We start from the raw sequence: 21,881 nt of genomic DNA on the forward strand, positions 1-21,881 counted from the left end.
CATTAGGGAAAAAAAACGTGAGATTACAGATGTGTTATGTCTTTTATGTTTACAATGGGAGATGGCTGGCTAGCCACAGACTCCTGAGTACAACCCACTGAGGTCTATATCAAGGGAGAGAAACTACTTTGCTCCTCAGCCCCAAGGCCAGTTTGAGGTGGAAAAAGGACCCCACTCTACCTGGGAGACCTCAGTAATGAGAATCTATCTGCCTTTAGCTCCCGCAATTGACTAGTGAAATAATGAACTGGAGTCTCTGACTGATTATGTGGTCTGAAGAACTGCCAAGAGAACACATTATCAGTTCCTGAGGCCTTTAAAAACATTTCTGCTTCTCCCTGTGTAGATTTATGGCAGGAAACAAAAGGTAACACTTGCTTCTCAAGGACAGGGCTGTAAAGAATCTTGTTTGAGATTTGCGTGCTGAAAGAGATTGCATTAATAAATACAGCAGTAAATACAGTTAATCTTGTGCTGTGTGCTGCCTTCCTTCCCTTTTCTCAGATCTTTTGTTATTTTATTCCCTTGCTCTATTTCATTTAAAGGTTTTTAATTTTAAAAATACTGGAAAGTATTTGAAAAGAATGGAAGAAAAGAAGGCCTTAAGAACTGAAGTTTCGCTTGGTTATGGCATACATAGCCTATTGTACCACTACTACATCCTGCATGCTAGTCCCTAGACCTTAAAGGAGGTATCTTGTAGGAAACATGCCAATTCATCTCTCTTTCTAATTGACACTGCATGACTTTTAAGACTCCCAAAAGGATTCATCAACTAACAATGAATAATACCTTTTTAAATGCAAATATGTATGGACTCCCGTTCACAATCCCTCTTCAAACAAGACTTAATCCCCAGGCTGAAATTCTACTTTAAAACAAATTATTTGTTAATATTTTCCATATATTAAGTTTCAGGCAAATATTGAAATGTACTAAGTTGGATACTCTTTAAGAGCCTATCAGAAAAGAAGATAAATTATCAGGATGACTTGTAGCGAGACAGAAACTCTCGTCTTGTAACGTTTGCTTTGGCTCAAACATGTCCTCTTCTCTCCACAGATCAAGCTCCACAGAAATACAGCTTATGGTCATCTTTAAGAGGGACCGTACAGAAGCAAAAAGCCCTGAGAGTGATCTCCTGTCTCTCGATTCCAACAAAATTGAAAGCGAAAGAATCCATCACGGAGCCATAGAAGACAAGCAGCCAGAAACCTTCCTCACAGCTACAGACCTCAAAAAACTCATCATACAACTACTAGATGGAGACCAGTCCTTGGTCGAAGGGAGAATTCCATTCACTGATGGTCAGTGGGAGATGCCAGAATTCCGAGTTTAACCTAATTCTGACAGAGAGGCTATTACGTATGATTTTATGATGGATTGTCATTTTAACTTGGGCCCTCCCTGTAAAGTGATCATTACTATGACAGGCACATCATGTATGGTACTATTTTTGGCTCTCCTCACACCCTCCTGCATTCCATTTAATCAGCCCTTGGTGACCATTTTGCACCAAAGATAAGTCTAGAAGAATCCAGTAATTTCAGTTCAGTTTGGTCAACCATGTTCTGTCAGTAGGGCCTAGACAGCCAGAAGAACTCATGGACAGTTCCTTTAGCCTGTCATTGCTTACACATATCTTCTCATCCAGTAAACTTCTAGGACTTTTAAGGAACCAGATGGCATATTCAAATGAGGCTAATTAAAAAGAGCTGATAGAGTAAGAGACTGTCCATGAAAGTTTTCCCCTACTCAAAGGCATGGAACAAGGCTAGAAGCAGCATGACCTCACTGCTACCTCTAGGCCTGAGGGTAGCCCATGAATACAACACACTCCAGAGAGGAGGGCTAGGAACCAATGGTACAATCTGTATAAGTCAATCTTCAAAGGGATCCAAAGAAGTAAACTAGATAATCTGTTGTGCTCAGGGCCTCTAGAGGATGCCATCGGGGACCCAGGAGCCTGGAACTCACAGGCACAGCTAAGAGTATAATAAATAGCCAATAGAAATGCCATTTCAGTACAAGATAGCATGAAATTATCATTCTCTGGCAGTTCTGTTATCAGATTTAGATCAGCAAAGCATTATTTCTGGAAATTGGATTAGGAGAGTTATGGAGCCTCTGAAGCAACAGTGAACAACTTCAGACTCATCTCTGGGATCATTTACTACTTTAGGTTTAGGTCTTTGTTAAGCTTTCTAAGGTTTTCCAAGAACCAATAGGTGGTGCAGAGTATCCACAGATACATGTACATTATAGTGTTAATATTTTTTCATGGTTATTCTGTTTATTGATTTACTTTTTTTTTCGATATATTCTTTATTTACATTTCAAGTGATTTTTTTTCCTTTCCTGGATCCCCCCTCCCCGAAAATCCCACTTCCCACTTCCCTGTCCTGGCATTCCCCTACACTGCTGCACTGAGCCTTTCCAGGACCAGGGGCCTTGCCTTCCTTCTTCTTGGGCTTTATTTGATATGTGAATTGTGTCTTGGGTATTCCAAGCTTCTAGGCTAATATCCACTTATCAGTGAGTGCATAGCAAGAGTGTTCTTTTGTGATTGGGTTACCTCACTTAGAATGATATTCTCCAGTTCCATCCATTTGCCTAAGAATTTCATGAATTCATTGTTTTTAATGGCTGAATAGTACTCCATTGTGTAAATATACCACATTTTTTTATCCATTCCTCTGTTGAGGGACACCTGGGTTGTTTCCAGCTTCTGGCTACTACAAATAGGGCTGCTATGAACATAGTGGAACATGTGTCCTTATTACATGCTGGGGAATCCTCTGGGTATATCCAGAGGAATGGTATAGCAGGGTCCTCCAGGAGTATCATGCCCAGTTTTCTGAGGAACTGCCAGACTGATTTCCAAAGTGGTTGTACCAGCTTGCAACTCCACCAGCAGTGGAGGAGTGTTAACCATTTCTTTCTTTCTTTGCAAGCTAAGCCATATTTTTATTCTCCACTGGCCTAGCCAACCAGTCTTACTACTTGATCCATATCTGTAGACTAAGGCTGAGAACCCTAAAAATCTCTAAACTACTTTTCTTTTGTAATTGTTATTATTTAATTGCCATATAATACTTATGCATATTCATGGGATATAATGTTATGATTGGATACATGTACATCCTATAATGATCAAAGTAGTGTAATTATTGTTTCTATCACCTTACTATCATTTCTTTATGATGAGAGCATTCAAAACTTCTCTTATAGCAATTATGAAATAGACAATACATTATCATTAACTATAATTACCCCACTGAGCGACATAATTCTAGTATTTATTCCTTCTGTCTACTTATACTGTTTGTTGTACTCATTAGCAACCTCCCCTGCCACTTCATCCTGTTCTTAGTAATTCCCATCATATAACCATGCAAGATGCAACCCTATAATCTTCCTTCAGTGCATTATTCAGATTAGTAACCATTAATCTGGAACTCCAATATCTTAGTGATTTGTAACACAACTCCTTAGGAATGCACTATTACCACATTTTAGAACCTTAACTGTTTGGTCACCTAAATCATAAAAGAAAAGAGAAATATTTTAGCCTTGTGATTTTTTTCACCGTAGAAGTTACTGAGCCACTCTTCAGACCTGTCACTGAACCAGAGCTGTCCAAGCCCTTTGCTGATGTCACAGAAGTAAGTTTCGTGTCCTTCTGTTTAAGACCTTCCCAACGAATAATCAGTTTTATAGACTGAGTAGAAAAACATACTCTTCATAATGTTAAACATTAAGTATTTTATGTTTTTAGGGCTGCAATTGAGAGCCCATTTCCAATAACCATGTTAACAAAGATTAATTCAAATTGCATTTCAAATATTCTAAAGTTCGGTTCCCTTAGACTTTGTTAGATATGTTCCATTTGAGTCAGATTGTGCTCTGTGTTTAATAAAACACATTTTAAACTTTATTTTATACATTAAACCATTTATTTGAAGAGGAACAGGAGACATAGGCATGGCACAGTATATATGTGGAGGTCAGGGGCTGATCAGCAGAAGTTGGTTCTCTCTTCTCATTATGTGGGTCCCAGTAACTGCACTCAGACCACCAGGCTTGGTGGCCAGTGCCGTTTCCTGCTAGTAAAACATGCCAGTGCCTTTGCCCAGCCAGATAAAACACATTTTTTTATAAACTAAAATGAATAATTAAAGCAGAATATAATACTTAACTTTGCTTCTCAGAAATACCCTTTTAAATTTATGTTTAATTTCTAAGAGCTTACCTAAACTTTTATTTATGGGAGGTGGGAAACACAAATTAGTGTTTTAGAAACTAAAAGTAATTGATGCAGTAGTAAGCTCGGTATTCAACTTAAAGCTTTGTCACTGTCTGTGTTCTACAAGTTCTCACTGAAGTATGTGTAAGTGGGGATTCTAAGTAAGCTCCATGCCCTCTCAAATGAACACATTATAAGTTAAACCATGATTAGCACAATTCAAAGTATTTCAGTCATTAATTAGTCCTGTCCAGCAAGACCAATCAGCCGAAAAACAAGAGATTAGGAAATAAATTGCCAGGCAAGGCAGAGTGGTCCTTTCAGAATATAGTTCTGGGCCCCTCCTCCATAGAAAAGTCATGCCAACAACAAAATCCTAAGTGAAGTGTTACAAATATAAGTATAACCCTTCTCATGCACAGAGAAACATCCATTCTCAACATCTGTCTTTCTATCTTTACTTTTCAGGATGCCACATTGAGTCCAGAACTTCCTTTCAGTGAACCAAGGCTTGAGGCAGTGGACAGAGAAGGACCTGCCCTGCCCGGTGAGTTTCCTCCCATTCAGTCAATGTTTGATGACAATATTCTGATAATTCATTAATGCTCTTCCTCAAATCCCTGGCGAAGTCATCTCTACCCTGGGAAGGTTTGTCTCTCCAGCATCATCACCAGAAGAGAAGCCACTACATAGCCCCCTTCCCCCTTCTAAGGAACAGGATCTCCTCCAATCTAGCATCCTTCCCTCATTCCTAATTACCAATCCCCTAGGAATCCTGGCAGCCCTCCCTGGGTGTGGTGAGAGACACTAAAACCAAAACTACACTAATCTCCTTCATGGTTGGAAATGGGGTACACTGAGACAGAGGAGGTCATAAGGCCTAAGTCCCTGTCCAGGGTTATGGCTACAGAGGACTGAACCAACCTGTACTTCAGTATATCATTCCTACATGTCATTAACAGGACCTCTTTTAAACGTTTTCTTATGTTTTCTTTTAGAGACAGAATTTCCCTAAGTAACTCAGGCTGGCCCAATCTTTCTGCCTCTTTCTTCTCAATGCTGGGATTTCAGACTTGAGCTACCTTACTTACTCACAAGAGCGTTTTAGGGTGCATTGCACATAAGGAGATCATGAAACATTGAAATCCTATTGATTGACACTTTTTCTTCATTTATATTTATTTTTAACTTTTACCCTTTTGTTGTTGTTGCTGCTGTTGGTTTCTTAGAGACAAGTTCTTACTATATAGCCTTAGCTAGCAATATGTAGTGGCTAGCCTCCAACATGTGACAATTTTCCTTTCTACTCTATTGGTTGCCTGGTAAAAACATCCTTTAGGAAACACAAAGCCTGGGGATCTGAGGTTCCTCAGCTTGCACTGTCGATCTAGAAGTGAATGTCTCTGGAGCTGTGTTATGGCTGCATTTTCCAATGCTTTTGTTGATGTTTTAGTTGGGACTCCTTATAAAATATATCTTCAGTGCTAATTTCCTCATAAATTGTATACAGCAGGTAGGAAAATAATCATAGAATCTGATTTTCTGGAATACATGTATGTCATGATAGCAGAGCTTGCTACAAATTGAACTTAGTTTACATGATTACTGCTAAGGAAGTGTCCATTTCACAGCAGTTATATGATGCAAACTAAGGGTAATAGCTAAAAGTAGCAACATATTCCCTGTATATCTGATGTTTGAGCAGTGGTTGAAGAGGACGGCTCTGCTCTACATGTGCCAGCAGAGTTCATCTGGCATTGAAGATCTGTTTTTCTCAGTGACTTTTGCACATCGCTGGGAAAGCAGTGCTTAGTGAGAGCTGTTGACTAGAGTTCCCATTCTCTCCCACATGGGTCTCTCCATGAGGATACTTGGGCTTTCTCACAGCTGTGTAGCTATGTTATGGGCCCAGAAACACCATTATTTCTCTCCTTGTGGTGTCTAGGCAGTCACAGAGGCTCAAACAGTAAAAATCATAGGCCTTGACTATCAATGGAAGAAGTATAGAGGAATATTGAGAGTTTTGTAATCAACTACAGTGAACATCAACCACCATTTTGACCTTAAAGTCATCCAAGAGTTGGTTGTATACCTTTTGGTGAAATGGTTAATGCTGTCCCTGGATTCTTTCCTTTCATTATAGATCAGGAACTCTGATAAAATTGGCATTTCAGGTAGACAAACTTATGATGCATCTATGACAAATACATTATTACAGTTTCAAATTGCTTAGCTGTTCCCATACAAGAATACACCACAGAACACTAAAGCTAAAAAGAATTCCAGAGATAATCCACTTAAGCCTCTGTGCTTCCAAAATGAGAAAAGCAAAGCTAACAACAGGAAATGATTAGCACAAGGTCACGAACAGGACTGTCATTCAAGTTTTCTCCAGGCTATACTGTATTTGCCTCAAGTAGACTTATCCTTAAAAGAGAAATTATCTTGAGTCAGACTAGATAGCTCAGCAGGAAAAACACTGGCTGCACTAGCTTACCGACCTGATTTCAATCTCTAAAATCCACAAAAAAAGCTGGATACTATGGCTAACACGTGTAATCCCAGCACTCCTGCCAGAGACGCAAGGCAGAGACAAGAGAACCACACTGAAGTCAAGAGGCTTCTACTGTAGAATGTGGAGAGAGATAGTACCAAGAGAAGCCCTAACTCAACAAGATGGAAGGAAAGAAGCAGAACTAACTCCCAAATATTGTTTCTTGACATCCACACTCTGTAGCATACCCAGACCCACAAATACAACAAAAGGTAAAACTAATAATTTTAGAACACCTTTTCATTTATTGTCTTATAACTTCATACACACACATATGTGGATACACACACACACACACACACACGTATGGTATTTTGATCCCACATATCCCCAAGTGCCCCCATCCACTCTCATGAACATTTTCCAGCACATCCTCCTCCTACCTTCATGACCTCTACGTTTTATATACCTTTACCAATTACAATTAATGCTCACTGCTAAAATCTTGGCTGATCCTGTGCAGGTAATATACACAACATCATAGCTACAGCACGTCCATTATCTCAATGGACAAATCATGTCTACTTTCTTTTTCCTTCTCTTCTGTGATGTTCTCTGAGCCTCGGGGATGAGGCCCGTGCAGATGTCCCATTTAGGGTTCAGCACTCAGCACTCACTTTCTGTTATGCATCTGCATTAACCATTACCCACTCAAAGTGAAGCTTCTCTGGCCAACGCTGAGAGCGACACACCTATGAGCTTAAACATAAGCATTCAGAGGACAGTGTCACAGCATGTCCATTTATGGAAACAACAGGCCCTCAAGGGCAAAGACTCTGCCGGGTGATGAGATGTTGATCAAGATATAGTTCCAAGAATGAGAGCCTTCCTGGGGACCAGGTCTCATATCCAATCAGAAAGATTTCATTTGTTTGTTTCATTACCCAAGCATTCATCATATCACTTTTATACCAGTAGACATATTGTGCCAGAGGAAGGTCAGTGTTATAGCACACCATGGGATCATTGGTGGTTTTCCTCACTTGACAGGCAGCCTACATAGCAACTTCTGACACCATCACAGGAAGAGGGTTTACTGGTTAGTTGAGGCTGATAGCTCTCTGCCCTGTATCAAAACAAGGAATGTCTTCTGCAATAGCATCATATCATCTAGTAATAGTGTGCAACTCAGAGCAATAGCAAAAGTCTATGTTGTCTTGGATACCTCTGAGGTTTCCCTGGTCAATGGTGTGTAGGGACATATCTTCTGCCTGCACTGACATCTTATTTAATGATGCATGTTTTCTGACTTGGTCCATATTTTATTGTGCTGTTTTCTTGATGTTTAGTTTCTTGAATTCTTTGCATATTCTAGGTACTAATCCTCTGTCAAATATATAGATGGAAAAATTTTGCTCCATTTTATAGGCTGCTTCTTCGTGTGATTGACGGTTATCTTTGCTGTGCAACAACTTTTGATGCTATGAGATCCCATTTGCTGATTATTAGTCTTTTTTTCCTGAGCAGTCAGAGTCCTATTCAGATAGTCAGTCTGTGTCTGTCTATGCCTAGAAGTGTGTTTCGTACTTTTTCCTCTAACAGATGCACAGTTTCTTATATTATATTTAGAAACTTGATCCATTTGGAAGTGAATTTTATGCCTGGTGAGAAATATGTATTTCATTCTTTTTTGTGGGGGCTGGTGGTATTATTATCATCATCATTATCATATTTTTTCTGCATATGATTGTGCAGAGATGATTGTTTCTGCCTTGACAATGATTTGGTTTTATTTATTTATTTTTATTTATTTTCTCAAAGAATTCTAATTTCAGCTCTGAAAAGACAAGTAAAATCTCTTGTTTTCCCTGGAAATGTGCTTCCACCCAATAAATCCAATTTACATCTTCTTCAATACAGGTCAAGTTAAGTCTTAGATATTCTCTTCTAGTTTAGAAGAAGAACAAGAGAGGCCAGTTATAGGGCTTTTCTTCATCGCAAAATCTTTGTCCAGGTATTACAAGCAGGACAAGCAATTAACATGTCTCATATTCTGGGTTTGATCCAGATAAACAGACATTATATCTTTGGAACTATCCAATTTTGGACTATCTATTAGTCATAAGAGCACATATCTCTTTTGTAAAAAGTGAGTTATGAAAGTATTATGTGTCACCTAATTTTGTATTTTTTAAATATTTTCATTTATTCTTTGGAATTTCATATTTTTTCTTTTTTAAATGTTTTTCATTTATTTGAACTTATTTCAAATGTTATTCCCCTTCCCAGTTTCCCAAACCCCTCTCCCCCTGCCTCTATGAGGGTGCTCCCCCACAGGCCTGCCCACTCCTGCCTCAGCGCCCTGGCATTCTTTTAACTGTAGGTATCCAGTTTCCCTAGCACTATTTGTTGAGGATGTTGTCTTTTCTTTAATGTTTATTTTGGCATCTTTGTCAAATATCAGGTGGGCTGTATGGTCTTGAGCCTGGATTCTCTACTCTACTCTATTACACTGCCCAATGTGTCTGAATTTGTACCACAAAGGCTGATTTTATTTCTATGGCTCTGTATTATAATTTAAAATCAGGTATGGTAACACATCCAGCAGTATTATTTTTGCTCTGTGTTGCTTTGTCTGTATGGGGCGACTACTCTTAATCACTGAGCCACCTCTCAGGCACATTTTTAAGATTTTGTGTGTGTGTGTGTGTGTGTGTGTGTGTGTGTGTGTGTGTGTTTAATTGAGTATATATGTGCATTTTTGCACGTGTGTGCTCGCAGAGTTGGATCCTCCTGAAGCTAGAGTTACAGGTATTTGTGAAGCACCCAGCATGGTTCCTGGGGATCCAGTTGGTTCTCCGCATGAGCATCACATGCTCTTAACCCTGAGGCATTCCTCCACTAGAAGATTATTACTGGTTCATATAGATCTGTTTAATTTGGCTTAATTTGGAAAGGTCATATGTATCTAGAAATTCACACATTTCTTTTAGATTTTCCAGTTACATGGAATGTATGTTTTCAGAATAAGACCTAATGATTTTATGAAATCCATTATTGTCTATATTATATATTATATATTATATATTATATATTATATATTATATATTATACATATTAGTATTCTCCTTTCATATCTACTTTTATTTTCTTCTGTCTTTCTTTTGGCTAGTTTGGTCAAGAGTTTGTCAATCCTAGCTTTTCAAATAATCAACGTGTGCTTCATTGATTCTAAAACAAATACCTTCCAAAAATCATCTTTAAACTTATTTTGCCCTAAAGCTGTGTTTTTTATTTCACTATGCTGTATATTTTTTTTTTTATTATTCGATATAATTTATTTACATTTCAAATGATTTCCCCTTTTCTAGCCCCCCCACTCCCCGAAAGTCCCGCAAGCCCCCTTCTCTTCCCCTGTCCTCCCACCCACCCCTTCCCACTTCCCCGTTCTGGTTTTGCTGAATACTGTTTCACTGAGTCTTTCCAGAACCAGGGGCCACTCCTCCTTTCTTCTTCTACCTCATTTGATGTGTGGATTATGTTTTGGGTATTCCAGTTTTCTAGGTTAATATCCACTTATTAGTGAGTGCATACCATGATTCACCTTTTGAGTCTGGGTTACCTCACTTAGTATGATATTCTCTAGCTCCATCCATTTGCCTAAGAATTTCATGAATTCATTGTTTCTAATGGCTGAATAGTACTCCATTGTGTAGATATACCACATTTTTTGCATCCACTCTTCTGTTGAGGGATACCTGGGTTCTTTCCAGCATCTGGCAATTACAAATAGGGCTGCTATGAACATAGTAGAACATGTATCCTTATTACATGGTGGGGAGTCTTCTGGGTATATGCCCAGGAGTGGTATAGCAGGATCTTCTGGAAGTAAGGTGCCCAGTTTTCGGAGGAACCGCCAGACTGATTTCCAGAGTGGTTGTACCAATTTGCAACCCCACCAGCAGTGGAGGAGTGTTCCTCTTTCTCCACACCCTCTCCAACACCTGCTGTCTCCTGAATTTTTAATCTTAGCCATTCTGACTGGTGTAAGATGAAATCTTAGGGTTGTTTTGATTTGCATTTCCCTAATGACTAATGAAGTTGAGCATTTTTTAAGATGCTTCTCCGCCATCCGAAGTTCTTCAGGTGAGAATTCTTTGTTTAACTCTGTACCCCATTTTTAAATAGGGTTGTTTGGTTTTCTGGAGTCTAGCTTCTTGAGTTCTTTATATATATTGGATATTAGCCCTCTATCTGATGTAGGATTGGTGAAGATCTTTTCCCAATTTGTTGGTTGCCGATTTGTCCTCTTGATGGTGTCCTTTGCCTTACAGAAACTTTGTAATTTTATGAGGTCCCATTTGTCAATTCTTGCTCTTAGAGCATACGCTATTGGTGTTCTGTTCAGAAACTTTCTCCCTGTACCGATGTCCTCAAGGGTCTTCCCCAGTTTTTTTTCTATTAGCTTCAGAGTGTCTGGCTTTATGTGGAGGTCCTTGATCCATTTGGATTTGAGCTTAGTACAAGGAGACAAGGATGGATCAATTCGCATTCTTCTGCATGCTGACCTCCAGTTGAACCAGCACCATTTGTTGAAAAGGCTATCTTTTTTCCATTGGATGTTTTCAGCCTCTTTGTCGAGGATCAAGTGGCCATAGGTGTGTGGGTTCATTTCTGGATCTTCAATCCTGTTCCATTGATCCTCCTGTCTGTCACTGTACCAATACCATGCAGTTTTTAACACTATTGCTCTGTAGTATTGCTTGAGGTCAGGGATACTGATTCCCCCAGATTTCCTTTTGTTGCTGAGAATAGTTTTAGCTATCCTGGGTTTTTTGTTGTTCCAGATGAATTTGATAATTGCTCTTTCTAGCTCTGTGAAGAATTGAGTTGGGATTTTGATGGGTATTGCATTGAATCTGTATAGTGCTTTAGGCAAAATGGCCATTTTAACTATATTGATTCTGCCGATCCATGAGCATGGGAGGTTTTCCCATTTTTTGAGGTCTTCTTCCATTTCCTTCTTCAGAGTCTTGAAGTTCTTGTCATACAGATCTTTCACATGTTTGGTAAGAGTCACCCCAAGATACTTTATACTGTTTGTGGCTATTGTGAAGGGGGTCATTTCCCTAATTTCTTTCTCAGCCTGCTTATCCTTTGAGTATAGGAAGGCCACTGATTTGCTTGAGTTGACTTTATAACCTGCCACTTTGCTGAAGTTGTTTATCAGCTGTAGGAGCTCTCTAGTGGAGTTCTTTGGGTCACTTAGGTAGACGATCATGTCGTCTGCAAATAATGATAGTTTGACTTCTTCCTTTCCAATTTGTATCCCTTTGACCTCCTTATGTTGTCGAATTGCCCGAGCTAGTACCTCAAGTACAATATTGAAAAGATAAGGAGAAAGGGGGCAGCCTTGTCTGGTCCCTGATTTCAGTGGGATTGCTTCAAGTTTCTCTCCATTTAGTTTGATGCTGGCTACCGGTTTGCTGTATATTGCTTTTACTATGTTTAGGTATGGGCCTTGAATTCCTGTTCTCTCCAAGACTTTAAGCATGAAGGGATGCTGAATTTTGTCAAATGCTTTTTCAGCATCCAATGAAATGACCATGTGGTTTTGTTCTTTGAGTTTGTTTATGTAGTGGATTGTATTGATGGATTTCCGTATATTGAACCAACCCTGCATTCCTGGGATAAAGCCTACTTGATCATGGTGGATGATCGTTTTGATGTGTTCTTGGATTCGGTTGGCAAGAATTTTATTGAGTATTTTTGCATCGATGTTCATAAGGGAAATTGGTCTGAAGTTCTCTTTCTTTGTTGGATCTTTGTGTGGCTTTGGTATCAGCGTAATTGTGGCTTCGTAGAAGGAATTGGGTAGTGTTCCTTCTGTTTCTATTTTGTGGAATAGTTTGAAGAGTATTGGTGTTAACTCTTCTTTGAAGGTCTGATAGAATTCTGCACTGAAGCCATCTGGTCCTGTGCTTTTTTTGGTTGGAAGACTTTCTATGACTCCTTCTATTTCTTTAGGCATTATGGGACTGTTTAGATGGTCTAGTTGGTCCTGATTTAATTTTGGTATTTGGTATCTGTCAAGGAAATTGTCCATTTCCTCCAGATTCTCCAGTTGTGTTGAGTATAGGCTCTTGTAGTAGGATCTGATGATTTTTTGGATTTCCTCAGTTTCCGTTGTTATATCTCCCTTTTCATTTCTAAGTTTGTTAATTTGGATACTTTCTCTGTGCCCTTTGGTCATTCTGGCTAAGGGTTTATCTATCTTGTTGATTTTCTCAAAGAACCAGCTCCTGGTATTGTTGATTTTTTGTATGGTTCTCTTTGTTTCTACTTGATTGATTTCGGCCCTGAGTTTGATGATTTCCTGCCTTCTACTCCTCCTGGGCGAAATAGCTTCTTTTTGTTCCAGGGCTTTCAGGTGTGTCATTAAGCTGGTAATGTATGCTCTCTCCATTTTCTTTTTGGAGGCACTCAGGGCTATGAGTTTTCCTCTTAGCACTGCTTTCATTGTGTCCCATAGATTTGGGTATGTTGTGTTTTCATTTTCATTGTGTTCTAAAAAGTCTTTAATTTCTTTCTTTATTTCTTCCTTGACCAAGGTATCATTGAGTAGAGTATTGTTCAGTTTCCACGTGTATGTGGGCTTTCTGTTGTTTCTGTTGCTATTGAAGACCACTTTTACTCCATAGTGATCGGATAGGAGGCATGGGATTAGTTCGATCTTCTTATATTTGTTGAGGTCTGTCTTGTGGCCAATTATATGGTCGATTTTGGAGAAGGTACCATGAGGTGCTGAGAAAAAGGTATATTCTTTTGTTTTAGGATAGAATGTTCTATATATATCTGTTAAATCTAATTGGTCCAAAGCTTCAATTAGTCTCATTGTGTCCCTGTTTAGTTTCTGTTTTCCTGATCGGTCCATTGAGGAAAGTGCAGTGTTGAAGTCACCCACAATTATTGTGTTAGGTGCAATGTGTGCTTTTAGTTTTAATAAAGTTTCTTTTACAAAAGAGGGTGCCCTTACATTTGGGGCATAGATGTTCAGGATTGTCAGTTCTTCTTTTTGTATTTTTCCTTTGACCAGCAAGAAGTGTCCCTCAGGGTCTCTTTTGATGACTTTGGGTTGAAAGTCAATTTTATCTGATATTAAAATGGCTACTCCAGCTTGTTTCCTGAGACCATTTGCTTGTAAAATTGTCTTCCAGCCTTTTACTCTAAGGTAGTGTTTGTCTTTGACCCTGAGGTGTGTTTCCTGTAAGCAGCAAAATGTAGGGTCCTGTTTACGTATCCATTCAGTTAGTCTGTGTCTTTTTATTGGGGCATTAAGTCCATTGATGTTAAGAGATATTAAGGAATAGTGATTGCTACTTCCTATCATTTTTGACGTTATTTTTTAAATTTGAATGCTTAACTTCTTTTGGGTTTGATGAAAGGTTACTATCTTGCTTTTTCCAGGGTGAAGTTTCCCTCCTTGTATTGGTGTTGTCCTCCTATTATCCTTTTTAGGGCCGGGTTTGTGGATAGATATTGGGTAAACTTGGTTTTGTCATGAAATATCTTAGTTTCTCCATCTATGGTGATTGAGAGTTTTGCTGGATATAGTAGTTTTGGTTGGCATTTGTGTTCTCTTAGAGTCTGCATGAGATCTGCCCAGGACCTTCTAGCCTTCATAGTCTCAGGTGAAAAGTCTGCTGTGATTCTGATAGGTCTTCCTTTATATGTTACTTGGCCTTTTTCTCTTACTGCCTTTAGTATTCTTTCTTTGTTTAGAACATTTGGTGTTTTGATTATTATGTGACGGGAAGTATTTCTGTTCTGGTCCAGTCTGTTTGGAGTTCTGTAGGCTTCTTGTATATTCATGGGCATCTCTCTCTTTAGGTTAGGGAAGTTTTCTTCCATAATTTTATTGAAGATATTTGCTGGCCCTTTAAGTTGTAAATCTTCACTCTCCTCTATGCCTATAATCCTTAGGTTTGGTCTTCTCATTGTGTCCTGGATTTCCTGGATATTTTGGGTTACAAGCTTTTTGCATTTTGCATTTTCTTTAACTGTTGAGTCCATGGTTTCTATGGAATCTTCAGCATCTGAGATTCTTTCTTCTATCTCTTGTATTCTGTTGTTGATATTTGTATCTCTGTCCCCTGATTTCTTCCCAAGGCTTTCTATCTCCAAAGTTGTCTCCCTTTGAGTTTTCTTAGTTGTTTCTACTTCTGATTTTAGATCCTGGATGGTTTTGCTTAGCTCCTTCACTTGCATGTTTGTGTTTTCCTGTAATTCTTTAAGAGATTTTTGTGTTTTCTCATTCATGAGCTCAGCCTGTTGACCAAAGTTCTCCTGTATTTCTTTAAGAGATTTTTGTGTTTCGTCTTTCATGACCTCAGCCTGTTGAGCAAAGTTCTCCTGTATTTCTTTAAGTGTTTTTTGCATTTCCTCCTTGTTGGCTTTTGTATTCTCCTGGATTTCTTTCAATGATTTTTGTGTTTCCCTTGCAAGGGCTTCTACCTTTTGATCCATTGTCTCCTGAATTTCTTTACGTATGACCTTCATGTGTTCCTGTACCAGCATCATGACCAGTGATTTTAAATCCAGATCTTGTTTTACTGGTGTGATGGGGTATCCAGGACATGTTGGTAGAGGAGAATTGGGTTCAGATGTTGCCATATTGCCTTGATTTCTGTTAGTGACGTTCCTGCGTTTGCCTTTTGCCATCTAGATCTCACTGGTGTTAGCTTATCTTGTCAGTGCTGGACTCACCAGTGCAAGCTGCCCCTTCCCAGTTGGCCTCTGGTGCACAGCTTACCTCCTGCACTGCTTGTAGACAGTGTGCTGCTGCCCAGGCTGTTCAGATCCCAAAGCAGGCACCCGAAGGCTCCCGCTGGGGCCCGCTGGATTCACTGTAGCACACTGACTTCTCCCAGCTGGCCGCCCGGAAGCCCAGCTAGCCACTTGCAGGACTTGGAGATGTAATGCTGCCGCCCAGACTGATCTGGATCCGGAAGAGGAGAGAGTAGAGCTAAGGCCTTCTGTCTGAGGCCTTGCCCCAGATTGTGTCTGTGGAGCAGATGGAGCCCGTGTGCACTCCCAGGGAGTGCCGACGGTGTATGCTACTGTGACCTCCCCTGAGTTCCGCTCACTCCGCTGGGCAGCCGATCTGCCAACCGGGCTATCGCACACAAGGTTAGCCTGGCCGCCCAGTCCCTGAGTCCAGGCAAAAGCCTGGGAGGCCAAGGTCCGAGCAAAGTTCCCCTAAGGCTTTGACTGTTAATTGGGTTTGCCAGGTGACTAGGATGGCGGGCGTGTGCGCCCGCGCTCCCTGAAAGCGCCGGGAGAGTCTGCTTTGCTAACAATCACCTGGGCGGGTTGACTCACAGATGGCCCACCAAGCCGCCCAGTTCTTGGGGTCAGTCCTGTGCCTTTTGGGGCCTGGACCCCCGCTTTGTTAGCCTTAGGCTATGCCTGTTACAGGTCTGCCCGCCTGAGCTCCCTGTCGTCCTGCAGGCAAAATGGCGGCGGCGCGCTCGCAGGCCTGGGCAAAAAACCTCCTGGTTGGGTTGGCACCCCGATGGCCCCCCGACCCGCCCAGGGCCTGGGTGCAGGCCAACGCCCGTCGGGCTCAGACCACCGCGGTGTTGGCCTCGGATTATGTTTGTGTACCTCAGTCTGTCCGATTCCTGGAGTACGGAACCAAGATGGATCCTCCTCTCCTGACTGGTGGGAGGCCGAGTTCTGAAGTGGCCTCCGTGCAGGAAAGGCGCCGCACAACTGCAGCTGCTTGCTGTCCGGCTGGTCAGCGAAGGTCAGTGGTCGTGGGCGCAGGGCCTAACTGGACCCTGTGACGCCTTGGTTCCACTGCTGATGGCCCTTCAGCTGGAGCAGCCACTTATGCTGTATATTTTTATAAATAATCAAGGCCTCTGCTTCTCTATTAGGAAACCTGCTAGGGATATCCACAGCCACATGTTATAGAAACAAACACAACTCCAAGTGTCATGGGTGACTTTCTAACTGGTCATCAGATTCATCTCTACCTCCACTTTATTTGACGTTTTTAGCCCTGGCTCTCAGACCACACATAGCTTGGCTCTCATAGAACATTGTCTTTAAGCTCCTGCATTTATCCTTATGTTCTGTGACCACACTTTCCTGATCTCTTGTACTTGGGCTTGCTTTATGTCCTTTTGCATGTTTATTAAAGTCCTACTTCACAAAACTAAGGTTTTGTTTCTAAAGAGTCAAAAGAAAAAATGGAAATGACAACAGTTGTATTGAGGTGTTAATGTATTGAAACTAAGTGTACACTGTGCATATATTACAGACCACTAAGTATTCATGTTAAAATGCTTGATTTTTATGTTGATTTTATATTGAGCTTCATCTCAATAACTTTTTAAAGAAGTCAGATGACTCTGCAGACAAAATCAAATTGAAATGGAAATCATGTTTGCCTAAAATATGGCTTTGTTGGTAGAGTCCTTGTCAAGCATACTCAAAGCGCTGGGTTTGCTACACAGCACATAATGTAACTAGGTATGAAAGCTACAGAGGGAGTTTAGGCCAGTCTGGGATATATGAAGCTCTGTTTCAGATAAAGGGGGAAATGGGAGTCATAAAATTCTCTGAATTTGCTTGAGGTAGATTGTGGATTTGACTCCAAGCTTCTGAGCAAGCTGTGCAAGAGAGAAAACCTAACACATCGCTAGTTCAGATCTGCACACTTCCAGCATGGGAACAGCCTTCTCCTGTGAGTCTTCATCAGGGAGGCAGTCTGGATCTGATGAACCATGTCCTGTGTTCATCAACTTCCCCAGCATGGGAAATCGGCCTCAGGTGTTTTCCCCACGGCCTGGGCTGGATGTCTGCAATGTCTGCCAAAGCCTACTTCATGACTGCAGATTGGAGATAAAAGGTTCTTTCAGTCTGTCTAATGCAGTGGGTGATTTCAGGAGAACTAGAGGGGTGTGTGTACTTCCTGGGTTTCAACCAATGATCAGTAGGTAAAAATTATATCTCACAACTGAGCTCTTGATTAATATTCAGCAAGAAGAGCTGTATTCCTGACATGGGGCCAATGTGCAAATATTCTATGTTGTCAATTAAGGATAGAACCACATGCATTCATCACCAGCCACACTGGGAATAGGAGTGACAACACTTAAGGAGAGATGGAAACCCTAACTCAGAAAACTTCCTGAGGGGAAAAAAAGACATTCAGAGTATGTATTCACAGAAATACACAGAAGAGAACAAAATCATAAAAAATAAAACAAATGAAAGCAAGGCTCCCACCCCTCATCAAGTAATCATGTCTACCAAGATGCTCAAAGCAAAATCACTGGCTGAGAAATGGTGTTCTGTGCCCAATTCTGATCATACCACTTCCCCGTCATCCATTGTCATGACTACCCTTCTAGCCGATGACCTGTCGTCCAATCCTGTAAGTTTCTGTTAACCCACAGCTCCTCTGATGAGCTGTCTGCAGCTGCTTCCTGGATGGTGCTCATAGAAACCATCTGTTCCCTGGTCCCTCAAGAAAATGTCACATATACATCCTTATCACATTTACCAACCAGTGTTGAAGTGACCGGGGTGTGTCTGGGATCTGTTGCACAGAGTGAAAGGACGTGTTCATGTTCCTTTTATACAGACTCCAATGCAAAGTAGTGTCTGGTGTATGACTGTGGCTCCTGATTCCTTGTCATCGCTGTCCTCATTGGACCTGTCAGCACTAGACTCGGTCACCTCCCAGACCACAGTCCTTCCCTGTGCCAGGCTGCTTACAGGGCCACAGATCTTCTTATTATTGAACAACATTCCTTACTGGTAAACAGTTTTTGTCAAGATAAGCGTGTTGAAGAATGCTAATCAGCTCCATCTCATGTGATTTAGCAACATCCACGCTGATTAGTGAAAAGGGAAAGCATGACATGAATGAAGCCTGCAATAAGCCCCTCTCCCAGTCAAACATATATTTACATATCCAAATACTCCATGAGGAGGGCCAGGCAAGGATGTTATCTAACTCTCTCTACTTTAAAATCAAAGGATAATAAGAAGATTTGAAAAAATTCATAAGAAGATTCAGCTGAACTTTAGGCCACTGAGGTGTGTGTGTGTGTGTGTGTGTGTGTGTGTGTGTGTGTGTCTATGTGTGTTGCTTTTGCCTTTCTGTATAGAGAACATGGTTTTCTCAAACAAGTAGACTGCAACAAATTTTATATATGGAGCTAGGCTGTAACTCATTGGAAGAATGAATACTTAGTACGCACAGGGCCATGGATATGATCTAAAGCACCAAAAAATAAATAAATGAACAAATCTTACTCATAGAGTCTATAAAAGAAATACCCTCTGAAGGAAGAAAAGGCAGCCAGTCAGCACAGAGGTGCAATTACACTCCAACCTCAGATACGATCGCATGTACCCCATTGGTGTACCCCCAGACACCAAACTTCTAGATTTGACCTAGATGTGGAATAATAGTATCCCTGTAGAGATCAGGGAAAAATGTAATGGCCTGCCCTAAATTTGGCATTTCCCATACAAATTCTTATTCTGACTTTCTGCCTCTGCTGAGCTGATACTGACACGTCTCCCTCTCTGACCCTGCTCTGCTGTCAACGTGTACCCCTATGGGGAAGATCAGTGGTCTGGGGTTCCCTAATCATCTCTCACTGTCTTTCATAGAAGATGTTTCTGTGGGGAGGTTTGTCTCTCTGTGGACGGACATGATAAGAAAGGGAGGAAGTCTCCCTAGATAGACCGATGGCTCCAACTCAACTAATGAGCCACGCCCTTGTATACATTTCTGCTGGTCAAACTACCTTGGCCACCCCTTGCTGCCCCATGAGGCCAAGCCCAGGCTCCCTAGGAGTCTGCTTATGATCACTCCCAATTTATTTTCCCAGCTGTGGCTTGTTGTTCCTGCAGTTGCTGTCTGTTTAATCTCCTTCCAACCTTTTACTAAACTTTACACACTTAGATGATTCTACGGATCAAAGGGTTTGCAGGAATTCTCAGACACTTCATCTCTCCTTGATGCCACCATTTTTCCTTCTTCATTTTGTAGGGCACTCTCTTTCTCCTCCCATATGGGTTGGGAGACTAGTCCTTTACAGATAAATTCCAGGGGCTCTGTAGGCCACGGATACAAAAACAGAACAAAAGAGACCTTTGTGATTTCTCTTAGCAGCAGCTCTCTGGGGTGCTGTGTTCATAGACTCAATCAAATACCAGACAGCACAGACATAAGAGCAAACAAAGCAGACACAGCCCATAGTTCAGGGCTCAGTTTCCCCAAAACAGGCCCTGGGACAAGAATTCCATTGTAAGGAGATTATCTTAGAGATGCTCCCAGGGAGCAAAAAGAAAGAAGTGGGGAAGCAAAACAAAGAATAAAAGGAACCAAGACAGAAAGTTATCCAGGACGCCTGGAACTGACCAATGGAATGCTTATAAAATATAACAGTCTCAACAACAAAAACATATATATATATATATGTATAAAACAATTAATTATAAACGCTTTTCTGGAGGTAGGCGTGGTGGCCTGAGCCTATCCCATAATGCTGACACACTGTGAAGGCTGAGACAGGAGGATGGCCAGTTCCAGGCTGGCCTGTATTACGTAGTGAGACACTGTCTCAAAAGAAAAAAAATTGATGATAACAAGTAGCACAAGATTGACAAATAATAAAATCTATCATATGCCTTATTACCAGCCTCTATAGCTAACTGATTGCTAAGGAAGTAATGCTCAAACTCAGGTTAAACAACAGAAAAGCAGAGGCAAAGCTGAGCAGAGGAGTGGTGGACGGCCAGCATTTGGGGAAGCGGGAACTACACGAAGGAGGAAGCATGTGCTCTATTGAAAAGAGGAGAGTCGCCTAAGTGAGCCCAGAGGAGTCAGGAAGAATTAATGAGACAGTGGCAAAGCTCTGGAAACACAGAGCCTTGCAAGCCCTGTCCAGGGCCACTAAAGGGTTTTACACAAAGAGCTGTTACATCACGTTTGCATTGCATTGCCTCATGGCTGTGTGTGGAGAACTAGTTAGAGGTGGGTAAATGCAGACAGTCAATTGAAAAAGTCCTAACAATCATCCAGGGTGGAAATCTTGGTGGCAAGGACTTGCACGGAAGGCAGGAGAGAAAAACACGTTGATTCGAGTGCTGTTTGTGAGATTAAAAACCATTATGAGAATTCTGCATCTTGAATGGATTCAGCAAGGCTAGCTGAATGGGTTTCTCTTCTGGGCTCATAGTGGGAAATAATAACCTATAACAGCAGTTACTGCTCAGCTCCAGCAAACTGCTGTTGCCTGTGCACATATAGTGTACACATAGAGTGCCTGCTCATTGCCTCCTGGGAGCTTTGCCAATCAAATACATCCGAGGAGACTCCAGGTTTACTGTGTCCCAGATTTTTAATAAGGTCATTTTCATCACTACCACTCAGTTTTATCGGTAGAAGTTCACATTGTTGTGTGTGTGTGTGTGTGTGTGTGTGTGTGTGTGTGTGTGTGTGTGTGTGTGTTTGGAGGTGGGGCTAAGGACAGGGTCTCACTATGACTCCCAAGCTGACCTCTCCGTTCACTCTCTTGACTCCACTTCCGGAGTCCTGCTGGATTTATAGGTATGCACTTCCATGCTTAATCTATTGATTCACATTTACATAAAGAGAAAGACTGATAAATAGCCCTTCTTTTGATTCTTTTGATTGATTTAACCTTTACTTGACAAAGATGAAAAAGAAGTCATTAATTTCTAGTAGAATGGGTGAAAAGAAAAAGTCCTGAAAACCAGGCTGTCTCTTCACAACCTTTACAATGCTATTATGACACTATCATAGATCTATAGAGGTGTCGGGTTGCCTCTGTCCTGCGTACCCTGATTTAGTTTGTGATCAGCAGTCCAAGAAGCATGTTTTTGTTGTTTCCATTCCAATGTTACATGTGCATCATCTTTTTTAACCTTTAGTTTAGCATCTGCAATCTAGCCTCCCAGTTTCCTAGAGTAACTGCTAACATGCTCTAAGAGTCTTTGTTTTTTATTCATTTATTTATTAATTTATTCACTTTACATCCCGATATCAGCTTCCTCTTCACCATACCCCCTCACACAACTCTTTCCTCC

At 41.0% G+C, this 21,881-nt stretch overlaps 1 protein-coding gene across 1 annotated transcript in view; it reads left to right on the plus strand.

Moving 5' to 3' along the window:
• Positions 1-21,881, plus strand: part of Impg1 (interphotoreceptor matrix proteoglycan 1) — a 141,637-nt gene that overhangs the window by 53,811 nt on the left and 65,945 nt on the right. The window contains exons 10-12 of the mRNA XM_052189312.1: positions 1,063-1,307; positions 3,595-3,665; positions 4,715-4,793. Coding sequence (XP_052045272.1) covers positions 1,063-1,307; positions 3,595-3,665; positions 4,715-4,793 — 395 coding nt within the window. The remainder of the gene's footprint in view (positions 1-1,062; positions 1,308-3,594; positions 3,666-4,714; positions 4,794-21,881) is intronic.

This window comes from Apodemus sylvaticus, chromosome 7 (genome assembly GCF_947179515.1).
Source record: "Apodemus sylvaticus chromosome 7, mApoSyl1.1, whole genome shotgun sequence".
In the NCBI taxonomy this organism is placed as follows: domain Eukaryota; kingdom Metazoa; phylum Chordata; class Mammalia; order Rodentia; family Muridae; genus Apodemus; species Apodemus sylvaticus.